The sequence below is a fragment of the Grus americana genome, chromosome 3 (genome assembly GCF_028858705.1).
Source record: "Grus americana isolate bGruAme1 chromosome 3, bGruAme1.mat, whole genome shotgun sequence".
Taxonomy (NCBI): Eukaryota; Metazoa; Chordata; class Aves; order Gruiformes; family Gruidae; genus Grus; species Grus americana.
The window spans coordinates 17,096,101-17,122,170 of NC_072854.1; the positions used below are offsets into that span (position 1 = coordinate 17,096,101).

At 41.6% G+C, this 26,070-nt stretch overlaps 1 protein-coding gene across 1 annotated transcript; it reads left to right on the plus strand.

The window, feature by feature from the left end:
• Nucleotides 1-1,993: 1,993 nt before the first annotated feature.
• Nucleotides 1,994-25,185, plus strand: YWHAQ (tyrosine 3-monooxygenase/tryptophan 5-monooxygenase activation protein theta). The gene is made up of 6 exons (XM_054820453.1): nt 1,994-2,150; nt 3,353-3,735; nt 19,739-19,862; nt 22,399-22,562; nt 22,941-23,036; nt 24,112-25,185. Exons 2-6 carry the CDS (start codon nt 3,442-3,444, stop codon nt 24,169-24,171), a joined length of 738 nt encoding a protein of 245 aa, XP_054676428.1. The 5' UTR covers nt 1,994-2,150; nt 3,353-3,441; the 3' UTR covers nt 24,172-25,185.
• The last annotated feature ends 885 nt before the right edge of the window (nt 25,186-26,070 follow it).

The following is a 26,070-nucleotide window of genomic DNA, read 5'->3' on the forward strand; positions in this document are numbered from 1 at the left end:
TCAGACTCTACATCACACGTGCAGTGAAGTCTGGATCCATCACACAGCTCTATGCACACAGACTTGCTATGTCCAGCACTTCCCAACTTTTATGATGGTTCTGCATTTCTTAATGCAACCTTTCAGTAGCTGGGAGAGAGATGTGAACTAAATTGTTTAGGTTGGAAAAGGCCTTTAAGATCATCGAGTTCTCATCCACTGTATGAGGCTAATTCTACTATCTTCCCCATTTTTGAGGGGAATCAGTGAAGGTTTGATTAGGTCAGCTGTCCTTTCTCAAACAAAATGCCCTCATCTATGCCACTGAAATGGTTAGTTTTATCTCTGATGGAGGCATGATGTTAATCAAAAAAAGGTTTTGTCACACAATTGGTCAATTTTGATCTTTACTTCATGTGTAAATGAAGATAATTATTAAGGACTTTGGTAAAAATGATAGAGTATCCTAATGACAAAGAAGAATAAAAAAGCAACCTGAACTGTAGCAAGTTGCCAAGACAGTAATTTCTGGAGTAATACATTTCCATAATGCTTTCTGAAAGAGTTTCATTAACTTTCAGAAGCGTATTATCAATAGGTCCTTTTTTATAACGGCATAAACGCTTCCCAAACTCAAATGACAAAGAGAGTGGCTTGTTCACAGCGTAGATCCAATTTCCACGTACATAATCCCAGTCCTAGTCCAAACACAGATCAAGAGCTTTACGAGTTGAGACAATAACATCCTGGGGTTGATTCAGAGAATTCATCATCCCATCTGGATGCTGAAGTTCCTCAGCATGACTATATTTGGTGATGCTGAAACCAAAGGTGAGAAATCTCATCACTTCAGAGACTCCGCACTGCACAAAGACATTGGTGAACTTCAACTAGCCTGAGCCCTGACACACCAGACAAAATCATGCAACCACTCAGCCAGTGTTTTGGACATACATATGGCAGTGTGTGCCTCATGTTTATCCACTTACGGATGGATAACATTTTATTATTCTTATGTGATAGCATGGACCTAAAATTCCGGTCAATGTCCATCACATCTCTCACCTCTTGAAAATTAAGATGAAAGCAAGAGGTGGAAAAAAAGTAAGTCTATTGATTGTTGTTTATGCGAAATGCTCGCCTACCCTTGCGCAGGGCCTCGGACATAAACTCTTCAGAGTCAGCCCGGGACCAGGGGCAGCGCCCACCCGCCTCACTTGAAAATGGCTTTTGAGAACCTGCCATTAAACAAAAACCGCGTCAGGAGCAGAGTCTCAGTGAAATTCCTGCTGCCCCCACCCCGGCCGGGGCACTGGCGGAGAGAGGCGAAAGGCCGCGCCGAGCCCCTCTCACCCCCCGGCCGCAGGAAGGCGGCCTTCGCCCCAGCACAGCCGCTCCGGAAGAGCACAACGGCCGTCGCCGGCCATACCGGCTCTTCCCGCCGCTGCTGCGTGCCCGGGCAGCCCCGCCCGAGCCACTTCAGGGGCGGCGGGCCCGGCGCGGCCCGGCTGGCCCACTCCTACAGGAGCTCCCGCCCGCCGGCGGCTGAGGGGAGAGGCGGGCCGAGGGCGCGGCCACCCGCAGGCGGAAGAGCGGCCGCTGCTCTTTCGGGCGGCGAAAGGCCACCGGGCTGCGCGGAGCGGCCGCCTCACCTCGGACCCCCCCCAAGCCCTTCCCGCCGCAGGCACTGCCTGTGCTGGCGCCTCCCACCCGGGAGCCGCCGCCGCCCCGGCGCGCCCCCGCACCGTCCCGTGCCACGGCCGGGCCCCGGGGGGAGGGGGGTGGCGGGGGAGGGGAAGGGGGGGGGTTGTAGCAGCATCACCATGGCGACAGTGACGTCATCTCACCCTGGATCTAATTGGAGGAAACCCCGTGGCCCCAGCCGCAGCCCACGGGCCAACCGAGCTTGTGCCCTGCCTGCGCTCGCCCCCGCGGCGGCGCGCTCTCCTCGGATTGGCTGTGGGAGCACGGGGAGGCGGAGCCGGCCTCGCAGACCAGGCTGCGATTGGCCGCGTGGGCGCGGGCTGAGCAGCGGGTAGGCTTGCCTGTGCCAACGCCCTTTAGCGCTGGCTCTCGCCGGAGACGGGAGCGGCTCTTTCTCTCCGCCACAGCCCCGAGCGAGGCAGCCGATCGGGTGGCGCCCGCGGCCCGGCCTAGCGCAGCGGACTCAGGTGAGCGCGGTGCCTTGTCCCGGTGGCGGGCGCGGGCGCTGCTCCGCCGCCGCCTACCGCCGCGTCCTCCATTTTGTGATCGCGGCGTGGAGCGCTCTGCGGCCCCGGGGAGCGGGAGGCGCAGCGAGCCAGCGCCGCCATTTCGCACCCGGCGGGGCCGCCGGCTTCCTCTTTCCGCCCTACCGCCGTGGGGGCAGCACTGGCCGCCTGCCCGCCCTCCCCGCCTCCCCCGCGACCCCCGCCGCTGTCGTCGTCGTCCCTGGGGACGCGGCCGCCCCTGGCCCCCGCCGGAGCCGAGACCCCACCCACCGCCGTGCCACCACGCTCCCCCACCGGCAGTGCGGGGCCGCCGCGCCCCCCGCCGCGCCGAGGACCGCCGTCCCAGGGCTGGAGCTGCGGCCACTCCCGCCGTGGCCGCCGGGGGGAGGCGGGGAGGCCCGGGCCCCGCCGCGCTCCCCCGCCTGCCGCACCCCGCCGCCAGGAGGCGAAGCGGCCTGGGCCGCCGGCCTGTCCCCGGGCCGCCCCGCCCCGGCCACTCCGAGCTCCCGTGGCCTCGCTCGCCCCGCAGAGCGCGGGTGCTCGAGGGAGGCGGATCCCGGGCCCGCTCCGCCAGCCCGTTTGGTTTTAACCCCTTCCGTGCCTCCCCAGGGACGAGCTCGGCTCTCTCCTTTATTATTTTTTTCCCGCCTGTCCCGGCTTTGGCATCTGCCTTTCTTCAGCTCTCACTTGCAGGGCTTGTGGTGCACGGCAGGAGGGCTTTGGGCAAGATCCCCTAGGCTGGCTGGTAACTAGGTATCCTTCTCCAGGTCCCTGTTAAACAGCATGTCCATGTGCTCACGTGAGGCACGGAAGGAAAGTGGTATGAGGACAAAAAGTCTGCATTGATGGAAAAATAGCTATTTCCAGTGGCTGGTCTTCAGACTGCTGTCCCTTGGCTAGTGCTGGGAGTGCCTTCCTCAGTTGGGTTTCTAGGTCGTGGTTTCCCTAGGGGTGGTCCCTTGAGACAAGTGCCTGTCACCTTAGCCCTGCGTGGAAGGGCAGGATGCTGCAGTCCACCTCTCCACAAGAAGCTCCTGGAGATGGGGAAGGGAAGGCAAGGCTCACTGTGATCCTTGTCTTTTGGTGGGTCATGAGGGGTGGCGTAAGACTATATTCTGTAGTGTTTTATCCTAACGTCATGGTTGCTGTCTTCTTTCTGGCAGGTTTGAGGTGCGTTCTCGTGTTGATAGCGTGACGTCCCCAGCTTCTCCTGCTTTTGTACTATACTGCCCTTGCCCCACTGCCAGCCACCATGGATAAGACCGAGTTGATCCAGAAAGCCAAGCTGGCTGAGCAAGCTGAGCGCTATGATGATATGGCCACCTGCATGAAGGCAGTAACTGAGCAAGGTGCCGAGCTGTCCAACGAGGAGCGCAACCTGCTGTCGGTGGCCTACAAGAACGTAGTGGGGGGGCGGCGCTCTGCCTGGAGGGTCATCTCTAGCATTGAGCAGAAGACAGACACCAGTGACAAGAAGATGCAGCTTATCAAGGACTATCGGGAGAAGGTGGAGTCTGAGCTCAGGTCCATCTGCACCACTGTGCTGGTGAGTGGGGATTTTCTTTTTTCTTCTGTTTTTTTTTATTTTTTAAGAGAAAGAAATTCAGTATTCATTTGTGCTGCTGTACTGTGGAATAAGACTGGGAATTTGGCTGGGGAATATCATGCAAAGTATTATGCTGGGGTAGAGGAAGTTAGTGCAGGAACTTCTGCAACCGTTATGTGGGTTCCTGCGAGGAGGAGGATTATCTGCACTCTATGGGCCCCATATGTGTTGAAGTATTTGACATACATTCAAAACTGAGTGTATTTGAAGTACATTTTTTGGATGGAGTGATCTATATGCAATATTGCACTAGATAATTGCAGAGATGCAGAGAATTTAGTCTTGTGTCTGTGCTGTGGTTAGTAAGCTTGTCTATTCATAAAATAAGCTGAAAAGAAAATGAGAAAACCCTTTTATTTTTTCAGATCAGAGCTAATAGCCTGTTAAAAGCATTTAAAGTAACTGGATGTGCATTTCATTTACTTCTTGTGAGGAAAAATACTGTCTAGAGGTCTTTAAGAGACATTTTGAGGATTTTTTTAATATGATTTAATATGATTTTGTAAAGTAAGACATCTATACTGAAGACATGAAATAAACGTAGAAATTGGCTTTGTAAGATTCAAGCTGCCTTCTCGGGGGAATCTTTAAGATGAACTTCCAGTAATTCTGGAATAACGTAAAACTAAGGTTTGAAGACTGGCATGGTGCTCTGAGCATGCATCGAAGCCCAGGAATACGTTGCTGTACAAGCAGCAGAATTCCAGATGCTATCAACAGCAAAACTGTACTGCACTGTAGTGGGAGCTGAAGAGACACGTGTCAGCAGCGTGGAGGCTGCTGGACCCTGTTCTACATGACCAGGGAGTTGTGGCTGCAGGGAGCTGCATGTGTGTAATGCAGTTGTAATTGTGTGCAGATAATCTTCAGTGGTTTACTTGCTCCTTAGCTACTTTTGTGTGTGTGTGTCTAGTATGGCAAACATGAGAACAGGAAGAAGCAAGTCTATAAGGAAATAAAAAATTTTTGAGGTAGATGTATCCTCGATTGGTTTAAGAGACCTGAATTTAAAGCTGACTGGTTTGGAAGTAACTGAATTTGCTTCTTGATTAAGTGTTCTGGCTCACATACAAGGGAGTACTACTTTGGATTGTGCTGAAAATACCTATATGCTTCCATGCATGCTGCCATCTAGGTTTTTTGGTTTTTTTTCCTAAATCAGTCAAAACTTTGCTTGAAAATCATTTGGAAATTCATTAGCCTAATGAATCAGTTTAGTTAAATCCTTAAGATATTTAAGAGTCCATGACTTCCAAAGAAGCTGTTTCTACAGTTACAGGCATAGTTCAGTTGTAAAACTTTCACCTTTCTGAAAATGATGTGACTCATGTAGGGCACTGATTCCTGTTTCCTGTGACAAGAGTTTCACTAGAACCAGTGTGACGGGGTGCCGGCACTTGTGCTGTTGTCACTCCTCTCGATCTCCTCTCCTAAGTGTCCCACTTCAGGACTAACTTCTTGGGACCTCAACATAAAGCTCACTCTTCAGACTTGTTAATCTGCCTCTGTCCTGCTACCAAATCTTGTTTCTAAGAGAAAGTTATGCATAAAATCTCATACTGGGAGCTGTGCCATCTTAACAAGGAGCTCATGCTTCCATAGGGAGACTGTCTCTGATAAAGGTAGCAAGCCATTTCATGCAGTGTCTATACTGAAATTATTCCAGTTGCATCAAATGGTGGACAGCAGGTAGTCTGGTAGCCATGCTAACACAAACCTCTGATGTAGGGAAAGCAAGCTCTTCCTGTGCTAGCTGAATTTTTCCCTGCATTCTAGTCTTTCTCTGTTCTCAGCAATGGCCTGGTTGACAACTCTCTCCTTCCCTTCTTGCCTGGAAGGCTGCAGGAAGTAGTGAAGACCGAAACCTACAGCTGTGCGTGCTTTTCCTGTTCTGTCCTGCTGATAAAGATGCACCTTCCTTTGGTAGGAGATGTCAGCTGTCTACTGCAAGCCTTCCAATTTTTACTCTTGAGTGCCATGTGCAGTTACGTTCTGTTCTGCTTCTCTTCTTTCCTCCTCCATCTACCACTCCTATGATCCATGAGTCAGCATCTGAGAGGTTGGAACTCACAATGTGCAGGCACTCCAAAGGACGGGCTTCCTAAAGCTGAGCCACAAAGTGGTTTTGACGACTCCTTCTTTGAATGATAATTTCTTCTTTACTCATACTATAGTAATCGCTTGTAGCTTTTTTAGATCTCTTAAGCTGAATCTCAGATATGCTTTTTTAATTCTAGGAAGGCGGCTAAGCTGAAACAACTGCTGGCAAGTAGTATGGAAAGGTTGCTTGTCATCTGGAGTATTTGGTGGATGTGTCGGGTGGAGTGTGACTGCTGTTAGTCATACTACTAACAGTTTTTTTCAAAAGGCTTTTTTTTTTTTTTATGCCTGGTGTGGCACACCTTTTAAAAATTAAGTATATCTGCTGTTGTAGAAACCTTCGTTTAGAAATACTTGTGCTGGCATTACAAAATACTGCTAATTTTTGATTAAAAAGGCAGCAACACCGAATCTGCAATCACTTTTTTTTTTCTTCCCCTGTAAAGAATGCCTCAAGCCAATTAGGTACAGCATTGTTTTAGGGCATGGTTTGATAAGGAATTTAAATTTCATCACCATTGGAATACAAACATCCAAAATTATGTTGATATCTATATAGAGATCTATAAATAAAACTTTTACTAATTAATTAATGTCCAATCACTGTCACTGGTCACAGTAAGATATTCCATTTCCATCTCATGCCAAGCAGTGAAGACGTCTCTTTAACTGCCTATCTTGCAAGTAGGGGTAAATGTGATCTGAGCTCTTTTTAACTGTTAATTTTATGACTGGTCTTTCAGGTGAGAGTGGCTCTTTAATGAAGATGTGGTATGACTTTGTCAAACAACTTCCACATATGTTTTATTTGCAAGGTACACTAGCAGGTTTTATTGAAGTCCCTGTACTGATTGACTAATTCGTTGGTAATATGGAGAATTAATGTTGAATCATTCCTTACAAATCATCGTCAAAGCTGTTCTTGAAACTCTTGACCCTGAATAAAGAAACAGGTTGGCAACTTTATTTTTTTTTTTTCCAAGATAAAGTTGAGCTGTATTGTTTCATATACTCTCTGAGCACAAAGTTCGTGGGTTTTTTATATTCTCTGAGTGATTTCAAGGTAGAGATATAGGTAATGTAGAAGGGATGAGTGCAGTGGCAACTTTCACATAGTGAAATAACACGTGAAACTTTGAGGATGGAATGTACAGTATAAGATAAGATCAGTGCTTTGTTGTATGTACACCCTGCTGTTTAGTGACTTCAGTTTTTCAAAAAGGGTAACTTTTGAATTGGAACCTCTCAGGGGGAGCAGATCATACTGCTGGGTTTGCTGAGAGCCTCAGTCCTTTTGCATGGTGATAACCCACATTGCATTCAGGCTCCTTTGTTTTTCAGAGACAACTAGTGTAATGGAAGGAAGGGCATTGACCCTTGCCTGCAAGCAGTTCGCTCTCCACCTGTAAATTGAGGTTTTTCTCGTGTATTTGATGGCACTCTGTCTATGTTTGATTTCTAGGTCCCGATGTTGGGGCTCTTTGTAGAGCAATAGAAATGAGATTTGATGACTACTTGTCCACTGTTTAAAACTTGATGAAGATGCAGTGGCTAAAATCATTAAAACTTGGAAACAACTGTATCTTGGTGGTTATGTCTCTAGCTGAAATTTAAAAGTTTATTTTAATATGCTTCTAAGTTGTTTTTTTCATAGAAAATTTACATATATGAGGCTTTTCAGTTGGTTCCAAACATCTATTTTTACGATGTCCTTTGTAAACAGTTTTACGTTGCACTGTGTCAGGCCCATGCAAGCCAGTTTTTCTAGAAATGAGCAAGGGCATTGTGAACTTTTAAAAATGGCCCAACATTAGCATTACATGTGCTGTTGGTTCTTTTCTGTACCCTGCAGCAGTGCCTGCAATGAAATAGTCCTGAGCTGTGAGGTGTAGCTTATTTCAGATTTACTGTCTTAAGGTTGAGAGGATGCTTGTAAATGTTTGATCTTCTGTGAGATTGCACTGTTAATTGTTAAAAGCATGTATTAGTGTGGTGCTCTTGCCAGCTCCCCTTTCCTTCCTTCCTTCCTTCCTACCCCCCCCAAGGTTGCAACGTTGTTACTACTTCTGCTTTGTGTAATTAAGAAACAATAAATGCTAATAAAAACAAGGGTAAAAATCTAGATCCACTTCCGATTTTTACCTATTTTGTAGATCTAATTCTAAAGTTAATCACTTAAAACAAAAATCCCCATACTAGATGGTAATGTTCAAAGCAGCTTTTTTCAACAGCACAAGTTCAAAGCTTCACTGAAAATTAAGTTGGTATTTTCTTGCAGCAGCAAATGGATTCTTCATGTCAGTTAAAATACCTGATGTCAGATGATGAATAAACTTTGACCATAACCCTGCTGTGGTTTTTTTTTTCCCTACTGTTACCTTTAGCCTACAGAACAGTGAAATCTTCATTTTTATGATACTTCATGAATCTGCCAGATTTCTGCATGTATCAGCTTGATGCTGCTCTATGAACGATTTACTAGAGTTTCATTTCTTGTGAATCCTTTTTCTCTGCTTTCCTTTTTTCAGTGAACTGACAGAGTTTATACTGAAATACAGAATATTGTAGAGGTGAAACTGGCATCTGAGTAAAAGAATATCACAGTCTTTTAACACTGGGAACTATGTAGGATGTGGTTTTATTCTGAAGGTCAGGCATACTAGTCACTTAATACTAATTTTGGACTTGAATTAGTTGTCCTGATAGTGATCGGGACAGTGTTTCAAGTATTACTTTTTTTGCCTTTTGTAACTTAAAGCAAATGCTATTGACGCAATCTTTTTAAGTAACTGACTAAAAGGAGTAGCTACTTCATGACTTAAAGCCAGACTTTAGGTTGGGAATGTTACTTCTTGGCAAATCCAGAATTGTGGACTGAAAGTTAAATGAATGTTTTAATTTGGAATAACAGTCGTCTTTTTGTTGAAAGATAATATATGCGGAAAGAGTTGATTCTCCTTTGCGTTCTTAGCACAGCTTCTAGCAAACATCAACGCATTTGTGGTAAGAATTGTGGAACTAAATACATGAATCTTTTCTAGTTTATTGTGCTTGAAACTTAAATTCATCATCTGAACTTGACTTATTCATAGTTGTACCTTCTCTTATGTTAGTTTTTGCCCTTTGTTAGAATCCGCTGCTGGAGTACTACACTTTTGTGCAAAAAAACTGAATCCATTTCTAAGAAAGGACTGACACTTGCAGAAACAAAGCCTAGAATGCACCGAGGTTCTTGAAGTGGCTGAAAACTGTTAAAGCCCAACTAAAAATAGTTCAAGGAATTTTGATGGTAGCTGAGGCCTCCATCCCATGCAGTCATTGCTCACTGCCCCCTCACCCTGCAACTGGATACTGAATTTCTAAAATGTACAAGCAAGCTAGTAAAGGATACAAGACAAATGGCAGCAAGGTATTTTGTCTGAAGTTCTGAAAACTTGTACCATTATGTTATTTGCGTGTGCAGTGTCACTTCCTTTTTCAGAAGCTACTGGGGTGAGTTTAGATCACTGATTTGATTTGCTTGGATATCTTCATCTTGAGGTAATGCTGAGAATAGGGTTAACTTAGGCCTGTTGAAGGTAGAAAAACCTGAAGATCAATGGCTTGTCTATTCTTAACAGTTTAAGAAATGACCGCCAGAGAATTGCACAACAGCTCTGAAAGGCCTGTCCTGAATACTAACATCCTGTGAGAAGCAGGATGTGGAGTAAGTGAAAATAGGAAATAGTAATACTGATGCAGGTGACCAGCTGTTGAGAATGGGGCAGCCAAAGCCTTGTCTATCTCCAGTATCAAATCCATTTTTTTAATGAGATTAAGCTATAGATTAACTAGTCTGCTTGTAGTCAAGGCTATCAAAGCTTTGTCTATACTGTAGTGCAGTCCACTTGTACATCTAGAATTACTAAATTTCCTTAAAGATGTTTACTGGTTTGGTGGCCTTGAGAAAGTAGGGTGTGCTCACTAGGTAGAACTGGACAACAAAGACACAAATTCTATTTTTCTGCTAACCCAGTTAAGCTTTTAACAGAATTTGTAAATTACTGTCATGCTTACCTGCCAGACAGTTGTCTCACAGGCATTTCCGCTACATTAGATACTAATATGATAGATGCCTTATTGAAGTAGAACATAGAAGGCTATATATCAGAGAGAGAGAACTTGATGAGGAAAAAGCACACTCGAGCTTGAAGGTTATTAGCAGTTGATTTCTTTATGATAGCACAAATTGGGGTTGTTTAGCCCATTATTAAAGCAGTAGATTGTACCAATTTCTATATGGGTGCAGAAGCTTGGTATTCTGTTTTGAGTAATGGGGGATACCTGACTTTCAGAGGAAAGTAGTGAGGAAAATGGCAGGGGAGGGCTGGTAAAAGTGCATTGATACATTTTCTTTGTAAGTTTGGTAGGTGAAGATGTGTGCTTGACTAATCAATGTTTTCTTATTTGTGTAGATCTTGCCCCTTTTTTAGTCTTGGTCTTTGAGAATGATGGGCCTAATGCCCTAGATGTTACTTGCTATTTGTGTTTAATTGATTTTGTACTTAATGATAAACTTGAAGCTAATTTTATCACAGACTAACTAGGTAAGGTAGGTAAGGCTGTTCTTGAACACTGCATTTGTGGTACTTATTCCATATAACTGTACCAAGTTCATTGCCTTGATTTTTAGAGGTTCCTACTCATCCTTTCAGCTTCCCAGGATGCCCAAACCAATATCAGAGTGCTCCAGCTGAGCGTACAGCTGACTTGTAAACTTGTAATTTGCTAATTCACTCTGTACATATGAGTAACAGTTCATGTGAACTGGGCACTTAGACATAGCAGGCAGTAAAAATAATTTAAAAAGTTTCACGTTCTGTGCACCCACCAAAACATGTCAGATGTAAAGACCTATGAACTAGAAAGTCCTGAATTAGCTGTGATTTTGCTTGTGCCTTTCTCTTAATTTGTTAAAGAAATCAAGTGTTTGATTTACCAGTTTCTAACATTGATAAAGGTTTATTCCTTGCTCCAGTAATTTTTATTCTGTCCTTTAATTTGTATGATCCATCCACTGAAGTAGTTGGATATGGGAGTCGTGCTAGGCTCTGGAAAAAGAACGCTTTCCGTTTGCTCTGATAGTAAGTTTTCTAAACACAGTACATACACTCTTTATCAGACTGACAGCCTCAAATTTCCTGGATAAAACTTCAGGAAGTTCTGTTCTGAAGTTGAACACATTTTGTGAAATTCTTGTAAGCAGACATTGTTTTAAATGGAAGTAGGTAGGCAGGGCCTTAGCAAGAAAGTCAAGGTTCACTTGCTATGAGAAATTGTTATAACAAGGTTATCTGAAATGTTGGCTTCTAGTTTTTGTGGCTTAAAGGTTAGACTTCGTTGTTGTAGGTTGTCTCATTTGGGGAATAACAAATGACTGGCACACTCCTAATACACTGAATGAAATAATACATTGCTGGGTTTCCTCCAAGGTGAGGTTGGATGCTGCAAAAGGCTCTCCCAGCTGCATTAAGCAATGGGGAGATAGCACATCTGTTTCATTATCTTTCTGGATTTCAATGAACACAAGCCTCTGATCTAGGGCTCCCAAGCAGAGAGCAGAACTGAAGCAAGTAAAACTTTTAGGGCCTCCATATTTTATTAATATGAAAGGCTCACTTTAAAAATCAGTTATCTGCACAAGGGCAACGTACCTTAAATCCATGTAACTCTCGCATGCTGTTGTTCATTTTGAGTACTGTTAGTCTTAAGTATATCTCAGTCAATCATTTAGTCAGGGCTTCTGTAACTACAGAGCATAGAAATATTTTTAAATGCACATGTAGACTTTTTTGTTTGATTCTGTCATGTTATGGAAGATCACAAATGAAGAATACTGGAAGAAACTTTTAGGTAGCCAGGATTCTGAAGGGAAGAATTTGATGTCAGTAATACATGTTTACTAAGGGCAAGATAGCACTTGAAGTATTTTGAGGAATTAGAAATATGGAAAATGCAATCATGGAAGAATGTTAGAATCAATTTAAGATAAATCTGTCCGATACCAAGAAAAGTTTCCTGAGAGCTTTTGGCTGTGTTGTATGGCCATTACTTCAGCAAAAATTTATAATTATTGAAAAGGAAATGACATTTTTTTGAAGACTCATTTCTATATTTGGCAGGGGGAAACTGGAAAACTTTAGACTTCCATAAAAACTTGAATAATTCTTTGACTTTTACTGGATTGTTGGGTTTTTTTCTGATGAAAATCTATTGAAAGAACTTGCATTTCCACACACTTCTAGTTCCTGGCTTACTTAGCTCTTTGGGGACCACAGAACTTTCTAACTTCTTGTTTTAGGAGAAATGTAAGCAGTGAATGTAAACTCTAGATGAAATTAATCTCAGCCCCAGGTGGGAATAGTGTGGGCAGACGTGCTGCAGCTCAGGCTTCCATCTCATCTGTTAAGTGGGATTCCAGATACTTCACTCAGGGCCAATCCTAAATATTGACTGCCAGTTTTTAAAACTATGTAGACAAAGACTCAGAACCAAATGGAAAAGATGAATTAGGTCACCCTCTCCGTTTCCATGCCAGGTACGTTTGTCTCTGCTTTTGACAGAGCTTTGTCAGGTCATCTTAAGGCCACACCATTACTGGAAAGGCATATGCATATTTTCCTCAATGTATAACCTGAAATAGTAATGATCTTAAGAGGTCTGTATGAAAACTATTTAATGTTCTCCCAGAAGGAGGTGATGCATAGAGCTTGAATCCAGAAGGATGAAGAACTTACTTCTGCTGAATTACACTTTTGAAAGTAAGATCGCTTTACTGTTGCAGCAGGGGACTCTCCCTTTCCTGTCAAGAAAACAACCGCTGAATGTTAAAACACACCTAGGTTGCAGTGAGTCATACTGTGGACTTTGGAATGACTGATTATACTTGAAATAGTCAAGAAGTCTTAATACCAATTTACTAGATGATTAAAACAGGCAGTCATTTGTGAGTAGAAGCCTTATTGAAAGGTCTGAGCCTACACCAATCATCTGTGCTGTCAAACACTTTGGAACATTTAATGTGTTTAAATTCACATTTAACAGGGAATATATTGGTCTGAGCAGCGTCACCATATTATTAGCTTTACTTTTTGACTGCAGTTAGGGTGGAAACCATTTCCCTGTGTGCTGCTTGTAGGTGGTTTTTCTCATATTGGAGCTGGATGGATCTTCAGAAATACTTGAGACTGAAGAATTTTCCCAAGTATTTTGCACGCTTCGGCCCTGGCTGAATTTATGTAGTGTCACACACTTCGCATAGCGTGCCTGTTGGATGCAAGCTGCTCATCTTCTAGATAGGACTGTGAATTTGAATCCATGTTCAGGGCGGTGAGTTAACTTGCTAAAAAAAGTGGTGTTGACATGTACTCTGTGCATGTGTATTATTTTTAAGGAACCTTGTCTCAAAATAGGTATATTTCAAAACAGTTTCTTCACATGCATTTGACCATTTGGTTCTGTGGGGTTTGGCCAGTTATGGCTTCTTTCTGTTATGGGCAAGTACGTTAAGTAATCAGAATTACTTGCTGTCACCCATGTAATGTCTGGTCTGGTGGCTAGCTTCAGTACTCCTTTAAAAAAGAAAAAAAAGGCACTTAAAAGCTCAAAATAGGGAACATTCAGTGTTGGCTCAGGAAGGGAAGGAACACCTAGGAAACAGCAATAAAGCTCAGTCTAGTCTCTGTAAGACCTGTGAAAATCGGTACCCTGCGGAATGGTAGCACCTCCACCACAGGCAGGTCTGATGAGCGCTTGGACAGCAGAGAGCTTCTGAGCAGTTGATTTGAAGTTCAAGCTGGTCTTCCCCCTCCCCTTCCCCCCTCTCCCATATCATTGAACTTTTCCATCATGGAGTGAGGAGGAATACAAATTTTTTTTTTATATTATATGCATTGATATTGATTAGTTTTTGTATCAAAAAGAGTAATACTATTGGATTTTCTTTTCTCTAGATGCTTTTTGTGTCATAGGAATTAAAGCCCAGCAGAGGACTTTGTCTTAAATCACTAAAACCGGCAAATACAAATTACTTCCCACAAACTGTTATGATGTTTGTTTTTAAAGAATAGCATTTAAAATCATATGCCCAAAAGATGAAGATGATGTTGGAATGAGTTGTTCTAAACAACTTGAATTAAGATATAGGGGCCTTAAGCTCAAGAATGTTGCTGAAACAGTCTGACTTGAAAATCAAACTTTATATAGACTTTATTTACAAAACTATGCCAGCAATTTTGAACATTGGCACACTCCTTGCTAAAGATGCAGCAACATAACCATATTTATGGGACAAACTTTTGGAGAGCATTGCTGCTTATGATGATTGCTTTTACATTGACTTTTTTTCCCTTCTGGTGGAGCAAAAGCAACGATATATTGTACTAATTTGGTGAGAAATGCTAATGGCAATGTAGATAAGGCTTTTAATAACATAACATTAAATAACTTGGTGTTGGTGATGTGACCCAAACACATCATAGGTGTTGACGTCTGAGTGAATTGTAAATATTGTGAGTTACTTCAGTTTACCACATTGAGAACTTCTGTTGGTACCTAGGCACACGATATCTTTAGCTTGCTTTGAAAATTGCTCTTAAACTACTTGTGATCAGTAGATAATCTCTTGGAGCTGACCTGGTTCACGTTCATCCTCTGGTATTGAACGGATAAATGTGAATAATATATCTATTAGCTAATGGTATTGGAATATATGCAGAGACTTATGTATTTGCTTTTCTTCTTGAAGTCCAATTCTAGATGGCACAAGTACTGAAGGCAGCTCAGAACAGAAGTACAGAAAGTATTTAGTGTACACTGTGGTTGAACTTGATGTCTCGATCAGGCTTGCCTTTTAAGATAGGCTTAGATGGGGGGAGGTTGGTGGGACTTTGTTTTGATGTCGGCTTTTAAAAGAAGGGCTTGTCCTGAAAACAGGTAACGGAAAGCGTATGTGGAGTGGCACTGGTATGTGAATTGCAGGAGATGTGTGCGTGGTGTATGTAAGGAGAGGCTGGCTGGATGCATGTACAACAAATAATTATGAAGGAGCTGTATCTTCAGGGAGCTGCTTTGTCTGTATCAGGCACTTCAAGTAAAGGTACAGCTGGCATATTCCTTTAGGGCTTGCTTTTCATAAAGCTGAAATAATGGGGAAGTCATGAGAGCAGACGAATTAAACTTAATATTTCTGGCTCAGGTTAATTGCAACGGTCTGATACTACAACCGTATGTTCAACCCTTGTTCCTGCTTAAGCAGAGGGGGAAAAGAGACAAAGAAAGGACAATTACTCAGCTGGGAAAGAACAAAAGTAGAACTGGAGAAGGATCCAAAAAAGCAATTGAAATATAACTTTCTCTTGGCATGTAAAGGAATAAGTCTGCCAATGGAGAGAAAAATAGAAAAAAATAAATTTCAGCTTTAAAGGGGGAAGAAGTGGATTGCTGCCAGGCTCCTAGCCTGCTCTGCATGGCTTCTTCAGGCAGCTGTAGATCTGTTCCAGGGCCCGGTAGCCCTTTGTTGCTGGCATCTCTTTAATAGATAAATAAATAAGCCTGCCTTCTGTAGGAGGGGAAAAGAATATCATATATGAGAATATGAAGCTATTAGGATGGCAAGAGTGTTAGCACACTGTGAAGGTAGAAATAAATTGAGATGGATGAGCAACACTAATGGGAAGTGGGCTGGGAAATCCTGTCACACTACAGGAGGACCAGCGTGCCACTTGAGGATAATGTCTCAGTGTGAGGGAAGTAGGAGATACCAATCACAAACTGGCACAGTGCAAACCTGTTCTGCACCAGGACACAAAGGGTTTGGCTGGAGGACAGAGTTTTGATTCCTGTTTTGTACTGTTTGTAGTTCTGAGAGTCACCCACTAACAGGGCAGGCTAGCAGCTGAAACATCACGTGGCTTTTCAGGGCAGCATCTGAGGCATGTTTGATGTTGTAGAGCGTGTAGTTGCTGGTTGTTCAGGTCTTGGTTTAGACGGTGATAAGAACAGTCCTTAATGGTGGTGGCAACTGTATTTTGATACATAACTTTCTCTGACCAGAAAACCAAAGTGATGGGTGTGTTTGCTGTATGTGAACATGGATGGCAGTCTACTGTATTGGCTGCCTTCATCACAGAATCATACCTGTGGCAGTGCCTGTCTCTCTTTAGATAAATTTTATCATAATAAATTTTGAGTTTGGCTGAGGTCTACTTCATTGCTCAGCCTGCCTGTATTCATTTTACTTACTGTCAACTGATGTTTAAAATAGGGATTCCTGGCTAATTGCTGTCTGATGGAAAGGTAGAAAAGCCCAAGTGAGGAAAGATAGAGAACAGATGTAGGAAATCTTGAGTTTTCATGGCTATTACTGACTCAACAACAGTGTAAAGTAAATGATTTAGCTTATTGTGCTGTCTGCTCTCACTGCCATGCCAACATTTTGTCTGTTAGAGGGAGGGTAAGATGCCTTCCAAGAAATGACGATGATGTCCTGAGATTAATGGCTCACTAAGTGCACCGAATATATTATTGATTTGAAAGATTGATAAATAAATAGATTTATTGATAGATAAATAATTAGCTTTACTCAAAGTCTGTTTGTGTTCTGTTCTATCCTATGTGATTCGTAAATGAGATCTTGTTTTATTTAAGGCTATTAAAAACTAAAACCAGATACATGAAGTCCAGGATGAGGATGTTCTACCCTAGTTGATAGATGCACAGATCTCTCCCTTCCATGTGCTGTGGTAAGGATTGGGAAGCCCTTGACATGAACTGGGAGTGGGAGCTGCTGTCTGGGCAGCTCAGCTCCTCCAACTGAGGAGTGCCTAGAAAATAACATGGTGTGTGTAACCTACTCTTTGCTGTCTGAAAAACTACAGTTCGCTCCCACCATCCACATTTTTCTCTTAAGTTTCTCAGAAATCTGCACAGAACCACTGCTTTTCAAACCTGCATAGTGGAGGCAGCACTTTCAGGATGCATTGACACACGGACCGCAGCGCTACATGCTTGTGGTGGCACTGGGGCCATGGCAAAATCCTTTTGTGCTCCTGGAAGAAGTGTGTGGCCTACCCCATCTGAAAAAAAAGTGGGCATTAATCCTTAAGGAAATGTAGGTTTGAGCTCAGCTTAAATTAAGACATGCTAAAGCTCTCCTCTAAACATATTTAGATTCCAGGGTGTTAGTATTTTTAAGTCATAACCAAGCCACATCAGTTACACACGGTGCTCTACTGCTAGAGCTATCTCCAAAGACAGAATTTCATAATAAATCAGTAAATTTTTTTTGTGTGCTAAGTTTACAATAAATCTTCATGTTTTGGAAGGCATAAAATAAAAATGCCTGTTTCTTTGTAACATCTTGAAAAGTTTTATTTCAGCATTTAAAAAAAGAATCAAAGATACAGTTTTGTCAAATACCTGGTTTAAAATCCTATAGAACATCTTTCTCAGTTGTCTGGTCAGTGCTCCTTAGACTGTCATCGTTTTCCACATCCAATCTGAGCACATGGATAAATCGCATCTCTGCTGCTTAATGCAGTCCCAACCTGAGAACGGCCTTTAGAGGCTGCTAGTTACTCTCTGATCATCATTAAGGAACCTTTCTAAGCATAGGTGTATTACATGTCAGCTGTCTTGATTCTGGGCAGTTTCTTGTGAAAACAAACTTTGTGTTAAACTTGAGGTTACTGCATTGTCATCTCTGAGACTTTGAAACTGGTTCGTGCAGTGTTATGCTTTGATGGCTGGCATTGACATCTGTCATAGGAGAAAAGCACCAGGAAAACATCGAGCCAAAATGTGAAGATTTTCTCATTGCAGAAACCTGTAAGGTGGGAATAACTCATTCTAATGTGGGAATGACTCATGCAAAGTAACAGTGTTAATATGGGGTTGTGTTACCCATCTGCCTGCTATGTCTTAACTCTGGTTCTGAAACATACCTAAGGTTTTGCTGCTTTTTCCATAATAGCAATGAGGTGTACCATTCAATATGCTTGTGCAAGCCCTTGCATACTTCACTGTGTTGAACGGTTACATAAATTCCCCACTTATCGCTAGGCGATACTAGCCAGCATCTAGTCTTTGGCAGTGGTTTTCTAGCCTTACAGAAAGTCCTAAAAATGCATGTTTCTGAATTGGTAAGTGGAGAGGTATGTCAGGCTTGGTTTCATCTTACCCTCCCGCTGTTTGCTCTAGGGTGGTGGTAAGAGTACTTGTAACTCTTTACTGTTTCTTAATGCCCTCGTACGGGGATCTCGGAAGGAAGGTTGTCTGTGGACCTATATGCAATATTACATCCGTGGTAAGCATGCTGTGTGGACACAAAAGTGTTGTTTTTTACCCAATTGGAAGTACCCTACTACAAGTAGCTGTTTAAAATAATTGCCAATGCCTCAAATGGACTTGGAGTGAGTAAGTGCTTTCAGCTGGATTGCTCTTCTACCGTTTATTATTAAAGGAAATAATAATGGTGTGGCAATAGGCACAAAGAGTAGGTTTGTGTCCAAAACTAGATAGTTTTGATTATAGTGCTACAGTTGCTAATTAAAACGCTAAGGGTTTTGCCCTGGAAGCTTACAGTTCCTTAAACATTTTCTTTGTAGCTGCTTTATGAATTTGGATACATGTTCCCGTGACAAAAATCTTACTTAACTAGCCAGAGTTTGCAAGCTTTGTGGAATCTTTATACTGCTTTTATGACCAGTTTATTTTCCAAGTAACCGAATGCAGATCATTATCACATACATTCTTAGTGTAAAGCTGCTCTGAGTATTGCGGGGTTTTCTTGAGTCTATTGGAGCTTGTTTGCATCTTTTGTCAGATGATTGCCAGACAACATGGGTCAGTTGTGGTAATGAGTTGGGTAAACTCGACAGAGCTCAGGGACAAGGATGTCAGCCAGCAGCTGCTCTCCTCCTCGTCAGTTCTCTGAAGTACCCCCTTTGCCGGGGGAAAATCCTGTACGTCTTCTCTCCTTTGCCTTCACCCGTATCTTGGAAGGGCTAGAAGGCCTTGCACCCTTGGAGAGAGACTTATCTCCTCTTGCTGGAGGCTTGTAAACCTTTCCCTGTCCCTCTGGTTATCAGGTAGGAGAGCTGTGAGTGAGGGGACTGGTGTTAGCAGTAGCTCAGAGTGTGCTGGGGAGCGCTGTATAGCTTTTCCTGTTCCTGGGAAGGGCAGGGTGGACATGAAGGATGCCTCCCCACTGCGCTGGAGCGGGTGTTACTTTACAGCCTTGCAGAGAGCTGGTACGGTTTGGTGAGGCTGGCTACTGACTAGGTGGGTTCAAACCCTTGGCTCTGTGGTAGGTGGGCTGGAGATTCCTTAGCACAAGTCTAATGAATGCAGTTTGTACAAAAAATAGCAGAGTTGTTTTTCTTTTTTTTTTTTACCTGTGAAGTGGGAATAAGTTCTTTTTTATAAATAGCTTTGAAACTTTCTTCATAGTGTTTCATTTTTCCATAAAAGCTTACACATTTGCAACAATGTTTTTGAAATGAGAAGCGCATATCCTGAAACTAAACTTGGTCCTGAAACTGCATGCCAGTAAACCTTTTCTTGTTACTTTTTCTGCAGTCTAATCGGATGGCTGACCGATCATCTTAATGTCATCTCTAGCTTTGTGCCTTTACACAGTTTGCTTAAATAAGTATGCATCTATCTAAAATGCCCTTTAAACTCCTTTTTTCCTTGTAGTAAACTTTTGAGTCCATCCAGACCTTCTGGAGAGAAGAAAAATAGATTTAACTTAGTTGCAATGGTGTACATAATATGCTAATGTCTTTTGTTGTTGTTGTTTCAGGAGCTGTTGGACAAATATTTAATAGCTAATGCAACTAATCCAGAGAGCAAGGTATTCTACCTGAAGATGAAGGGAGACTACTTCCGATACCTTGCTGAAGTTGCCTGTGGTGATGACAGAAAACGTAAGTACCTTGTGGTCTTCGGGTCTTTGATAGCTACTGAACTTCAGTTTTGGGCCATGGGGGAGGGAACAGTAAATGAAGTACACATGCCACTATCTTACTCTGAATTCATGTGAGTTAGCTGAGTGGGAACAACTACATTTCAGTTGGAAATCTCCCGTGTTCATACAGATGGAGAGTAAAATTCTGAACAGACCTTAAGTATAGTACACCAGGGAATTTTAGCTGGTGTTCCCCTCATCTACCCTAAATTTCTGGATAGATGTTCCATAATGCTTACTCAGAGCTTCTGGAAACAATGTAGGTAAAGCTCTGCTAGCATTTAATGTTGTTTGTATTTCTTTACTAAAATGAAGTTGATGAGGAAGAATACACAGATCTCTAAAACATTTTTTATTCTATGATGGAGTCTTGTTGATCTATAAATTTTAACCATTTCAGTGTGAAGCAGACTTCATTGTAATCTCCTAAGTTTATAAAGAAGCAATAAAATTACTAGGTTGGTACACTATTGAAAAAAAGTGAGCTGCACTCTGAAATCATTGATGTTCGTAGGGATAATACTGCCCCTGTAGTTTTAGTTTGCCTTTTTGGATCCAGCAGAAAAGGCCTGGAAAACTTCACAGTTGGTACTGTCAATTGGTACTGGGCATTCTGAGAATGTAGAACATTCCTAGAAGTTAGAACATGTGCATAGGTGGTTGTAAGAACTTCAGGAAGCTCTTCTGGGATGGGTTTTAACTCTCTGTTCAGAGGATGCGTTGAATTCAGTATTAGGACTGTCTCGCAAGGTGCCCAGATACTGTTGTGATGTTAAAAACTCTTGGTATGGCATAAGGTACTGATACATTTTTACGTAACAAACTAAAATTAGTCCTGGAGTGATGCTGTGGCACAGCAAAGAGATGGACTGTTGGAGCTGGCAGAGCACTGAAGTGATTGTCCCTTTGGGTTGGGCATGGTAGGCATCTGACAGTGTTGGCTAGCTAAACTGATTGAATTGCACAGTGGGAGGACAGAGCTGGCTGTCACTTTGCTACAGGCTTTGTTAGTCTCCTTGTATTGTAAGAGTGTTTAAGTTGAAAGATGAAAATATACATAATGGAGTAAAAGTCTGTGCATTATTGAGTTTCAAATCAGTCAAAGGGTTAAGAATGTCTGAATGTATGACAACAGTAGGTCCAAGGGTAGCAGAGACAACTTGTCTTTGGCTTTCACCAAAATAATCTGGTTTACGTTTTGTCTCCAGCAGCAGTTACAAATCTGTGGTCTTGTCTGAGCAGAAAAATACGAGTTTATCTTGGCTAAAAAGACTGCTTTTAAAGTGATATGCATGTTGATATGGGTGCTTACTGTAGAAGAGGGACTGATTGATAACCTTATTAGCAGATCTTAGTGTTTTGTTGGGAAGTTACAGCTTATATCTGTCACCATGCGTACATTTTATGCTTGACTTTTTGCAAAGTTCCAGTTTTACTTGAAGCTTTTCTAATGTTCCACCTCTAAGCATCTGTTTATTTTCTTTGCTTCAAATAAATTTTATTTCCTGCATTTGCTAGGTTTTTTTGCCTTTTTTCACCTGTTCTCAACAAATTAATAGTCCATTAACACTCATTACAGTGTGAATACTGAAAAACCCTAATGTATGTTGTAGCTTCTTTAAATAACAGATTTTACTTACCAAACTTTTTTTCCCAGCACTTTCTAGAGCAATTATGGTATTGGCTCCTCAGAGAGCTGGATTCTGAGCTCTGACAATGGCCTTTCTTTTCCTGCAGTCTCCTTCCATTCTGCAGGCATGTTTAGGGTGGCTGTTGGCCCTTTGGATGTCTATTGGAAGACAATCAGGGATAGACTATATGGACTATATGTAGCACTCTTAAAGTATCCACTCTGGCCTAGTAATCTCTTTTTCTCTGTGGTGTTTTTCCCAGTTATTCTGGGCATGACCTTGTTTGGTTTGGGGTTTTCGGATGGTTGTTTTTGTTGGGGTTTTTTTGTCTTGATCTCTCTACACCTAGTTTTTGGGGGCAGACATTCAGTTTTTCAGGAACATGCAGTATGTGCCTTACAAACTTCCTCAAGGAGAAGTAGGACTGTACAGACAGTAGCCGCCTTTACTTTGCACACCAGACTCAAATGCAAGCATGTCCATCCTGTGCAAGGAATGAAGCAGGACTTCTGTAGCAGAAGTAATGCACAATATTTTTTTTTGTACCTGAAGTATCAAAGGCCATCGAGGTAACATAGTCATCTTGGATGTTTGTATTTACTAATTTCTGTGTGTGTTTATTTGTCTCTTCAATACCTTTGCTCTGTAGTAGCTTAATTTGCTCCCTATGTTTTGTCAGTGTGGTAGCGGTATTTAAATTGGGTTTAAAATCATTGCCTTGATTAAAGTAAGTGCAGTGTTTTGCTAAGAGCAGGCTTAAGTAGAGGACTGTTTAGTCTCCTACTAATGGAGTACTTTAAATAGTCATATCTTTAAAAAAAACCCAAAAACTTAATGTTGAAATGTTTCTCATTCTTTTAACAGAAACAATAGAAAACTCACAGGGAGCTTATCAGGAGGCATTTGATATCAGCAAGAAGGAGATGCAGCCAACACATCCAATTCGCTTGGGTCTAGCTCTTAACTTCTCTGTATTTTATTATGAGATTCTCAACAATCCTGAGCTTGCCTGCACACTGGCAAAAACAGTAAGTTACTCTTTTCTTCTGTATGCCTGCAGAGACAGTACAAGAGAATTTAAGCTTAAAAAAAAAAATTATTATTATTTCCTAGAGTTTATGCAGGAAATGATGCTATTTAATGGATCTGGTTTCCAAGCTCATGGTGTTAGTGAGATCAAAGGAGTACAAGCAGGCTGTATTTACAATGGGACTTAAATTTTCAGCAACATGGCAAGCTTTTATTATGCCTTTATTATGGTTCTGTGTCAAATAGAACAATTCAGGTCATTAACTTCTAATGTTGGGTTTTGGTTTTGTTTTAAAGCTACCTTTACTGATAGGTTTAGCTTATGGTTGTTTAATGATCAGTTAATAGAAAGACTAAAGATGGTTTAATTATTCTAGGCGTTTGATGAGGCTATCGCAGAACTTGATACACTGAACGAAGACTCATACAAAGACAGTACTCTCATCATGCAGTTGCTTAGAGACAACCTAACAGTAAGTTGCCTTTTTATGTGCTATCTGATTCTGTAACCATATATTTGCTTAGCTGGACTGAATTTGTGATGAAACAAAACTATGATTTCATTCTAGCGCAAAATATAGCAGTGATTCGGGCTACTATACCTTTTTGTAACTTAGTTCGAATGTACTAGAAGTTGATGTTTGCAACTTCATGCTGTGTAATCTAGAATAACAGCTTGGATATCTTATATTCTTCGTTGTTTGCTGGCCTTTTCAGTGGAGAGGGAGAAGGTGCATTCAGCTAACTTAACACAAGATTGGACAAGTAGTCAAAAAATAGTAGTCTGATCTGTCAGGGATTTTTATTCAAACTTTTTGATGTCTACCTCAGAAACAGAGTGTCTTTCCTGTTGTACATCCAGTGCAGCTTGCTTTATTCATTCTCCTGATTTTCATTTAAAAGAAAAAAATCCAGAATCTCAATGTTTTAAGAATAAAATCAGTTGATGTTTGAGTGCGCATTATAATGATAAACCATTTCAGAAAAGTGCCTAATGGAACGATTAAATTCTCTTAAAATACATAACTAAGACAATTTTCTAGCAAATATCCTCTCTAGATATTCACTGCATTTAAAATTACAGAAATGTGTGTTATTTTGCAATGCTCCTTCAGTAGAAATGTCTTTTATTAGCACTGTAAAATGCTTAGCTTCAATAATCAAAATGGTAATCTTCACTTTCAGGTTTGACCACAGCTTTTGAAATTAATGTTACTCAGAAAGCTACTATTCAGACTTGTTGAATGATCTGGATCGATGGCACAGCTTGCTATTAAGCACAAAAGTCTGGACCTGTTTAGAACAGTCTACTCTGCCTTTAATAGCTGAGGTGCAGAGCTAGTTGTGCCCTCTGCATGGGGAACTATGTCCAATTGCCTCTCTCTGAGCAAGTACTGGAAGCCAGGGGTGTACAGCTCCAGTGCACTGGTACTCTGTAGACATCCCTAAGTCTAATTCATTATCATTTCCGTACAGTCAATAGTTGTCTCTTTTTGGAAGTAAAGCTGCACTGCTGAAAGCTGACGCTGTTTTTCCTCCTTTTTCTAGTTATGGACATCAGACAGTGCAGGAGAAGAATGTGATGCTGCAGAAGGTGCAGAAAACTAAACTGCACACGGGGTGTCATTCTCCCTTTCCTTCTCAAGAAACCTTTTTACACGTCTCCATTCCTTATAGCTCCACTTGGATTTCCTATAGCAAAGAAAACCCATCCATGTGTATGGAAATCAATTTATAGTCTTTTCACACTGCAGCTTTGGGAAAACTCCATTCCTTGATTTGTGTTTGTCCTGGCCTTCCTGGTGTGCGGTTACTGCTGTAGAAAAGTATTAATAGCTTCATTTCATATAAACATAAGTAACTTCCAAACACTTATGTAGCGGACTAAAGTGTACCTGGTATTTAAAAACAAATCTGAACCAGTTCCTGCCAGTTGACTGTGTTTTGTATTACAGTAAGATATGAAAATGTAGTTAATTGCAACTAAAGAGTGTTCCACATAGCTTTTAATTCTCCACATTCCCTTCTTATTCTGCAGGGTTTCCTTTCCATAATTGACTTTCACATGCCACTGTGTATTCTTTTCAGTAGGAATATGGAAGTATTGGGCCAGATCAAGTTGAGCATTTCTAGTTTGGAAAACAACAAATTGAGTTGCTTCCTGTATCATGTAATACAGAAGCTTGTGTGTTTGAAAACAGGGGCTTCTCTTAATCTTCAGTTGCTGCTGTTTAAGTTGATATCCCTTCCCAATAAAAGTTCACTTACACTCCTGCCTTTGTAGTTCTGGTATTCACTTTACTATGTATTAGAAGCAGCATGTTACTGCCGGAGTACAGGCAGTGCTTTTTGGCAGACTAAAGTGCATGTCATTTCTTAATACACTGGAATGGGAAAACCAATTGAAGTTCACATGTCCAAGTATAAAATTTAGTACTTTTCCATGCAGGTTTGTGCACATGTGAGAAGGTGTCAAGTTTGTCCAGTGATTGTTATTTAGAGAGTTTGGACCACTATTGTGTGTTGCTAATCATTGATTGTAGTCCCAAAAAAGCCTTGTGAAAATGTTATGCCCTCTGTAACAGCAAAGTAACATTAAATAAAATTACATTTTATAAACCACTTACTGTTGACTTGTAACAATTCCATGTAATCGCTTAAGGGCTAAACTTCAATGTAAGTATCTTGTGCTAGAAATGTCTTTCTCAAATTTAGTGTATACTTTTAAAAAGTCTGCTCTTAAACGAACTCATTTCGTATTTGAACAATTTTCATTTTGTGAAAATAATCTGGATAATTTTCATAGTTAAGCTGACATGTGGACTTCTTTATAACTAAATCTATTTGAGTTAACGGCTTCACCTTAATAATGACCTAAGAAAAAATAGCCAATTTCTTGATATTCTTCCACGGCTTGCAAATCCTCTCATCTAAATTATGCATTTTTGTAACCTCTTGAAATTCTCTGATCTGTCCTCCTGTTGTGTTTTTTGACTGATGATCATCATTATTATTACAGTATTCCAGCTACGCTTTGAGAAGTTCAGAGGAATTTGTCCTGCTCTAGAACATTAGTTTGTGTGCTGCCACATCATAATCTGCTTTCTGTTGTTCTCAACTGCTTTTAGTGTTACTGTTTCCCCCAGTTTTTGGAGTTTTTTGTAATAATACATTGTTCTGCTTATTTTTTCTTTTTTTCTTTCTTTTCTTCCCTACATCACTGAAGAGTTGTGTTTTTCCTAAACCTCTACCTCTTAGTTTCCCATGTTGGTGGGTTTTTGAAAATATTTAACTCCTGTTAGTGTCCTGGCTAGACAGGATATGACATTATGAAAAAGGACATATTACTAGTCCGTGCAGGCTTCTGATGGTACATGTTCCACCTTCCATGGTTTTGTTCATTCTTTGAGTGTGCATAGTGAGTGTTCCTACCATAAAACTGTTCAGATTATGTGCTTCAATTGACATGCATTGCTTTATTAAAAAAAAAAAATGTATCAGTTCCAT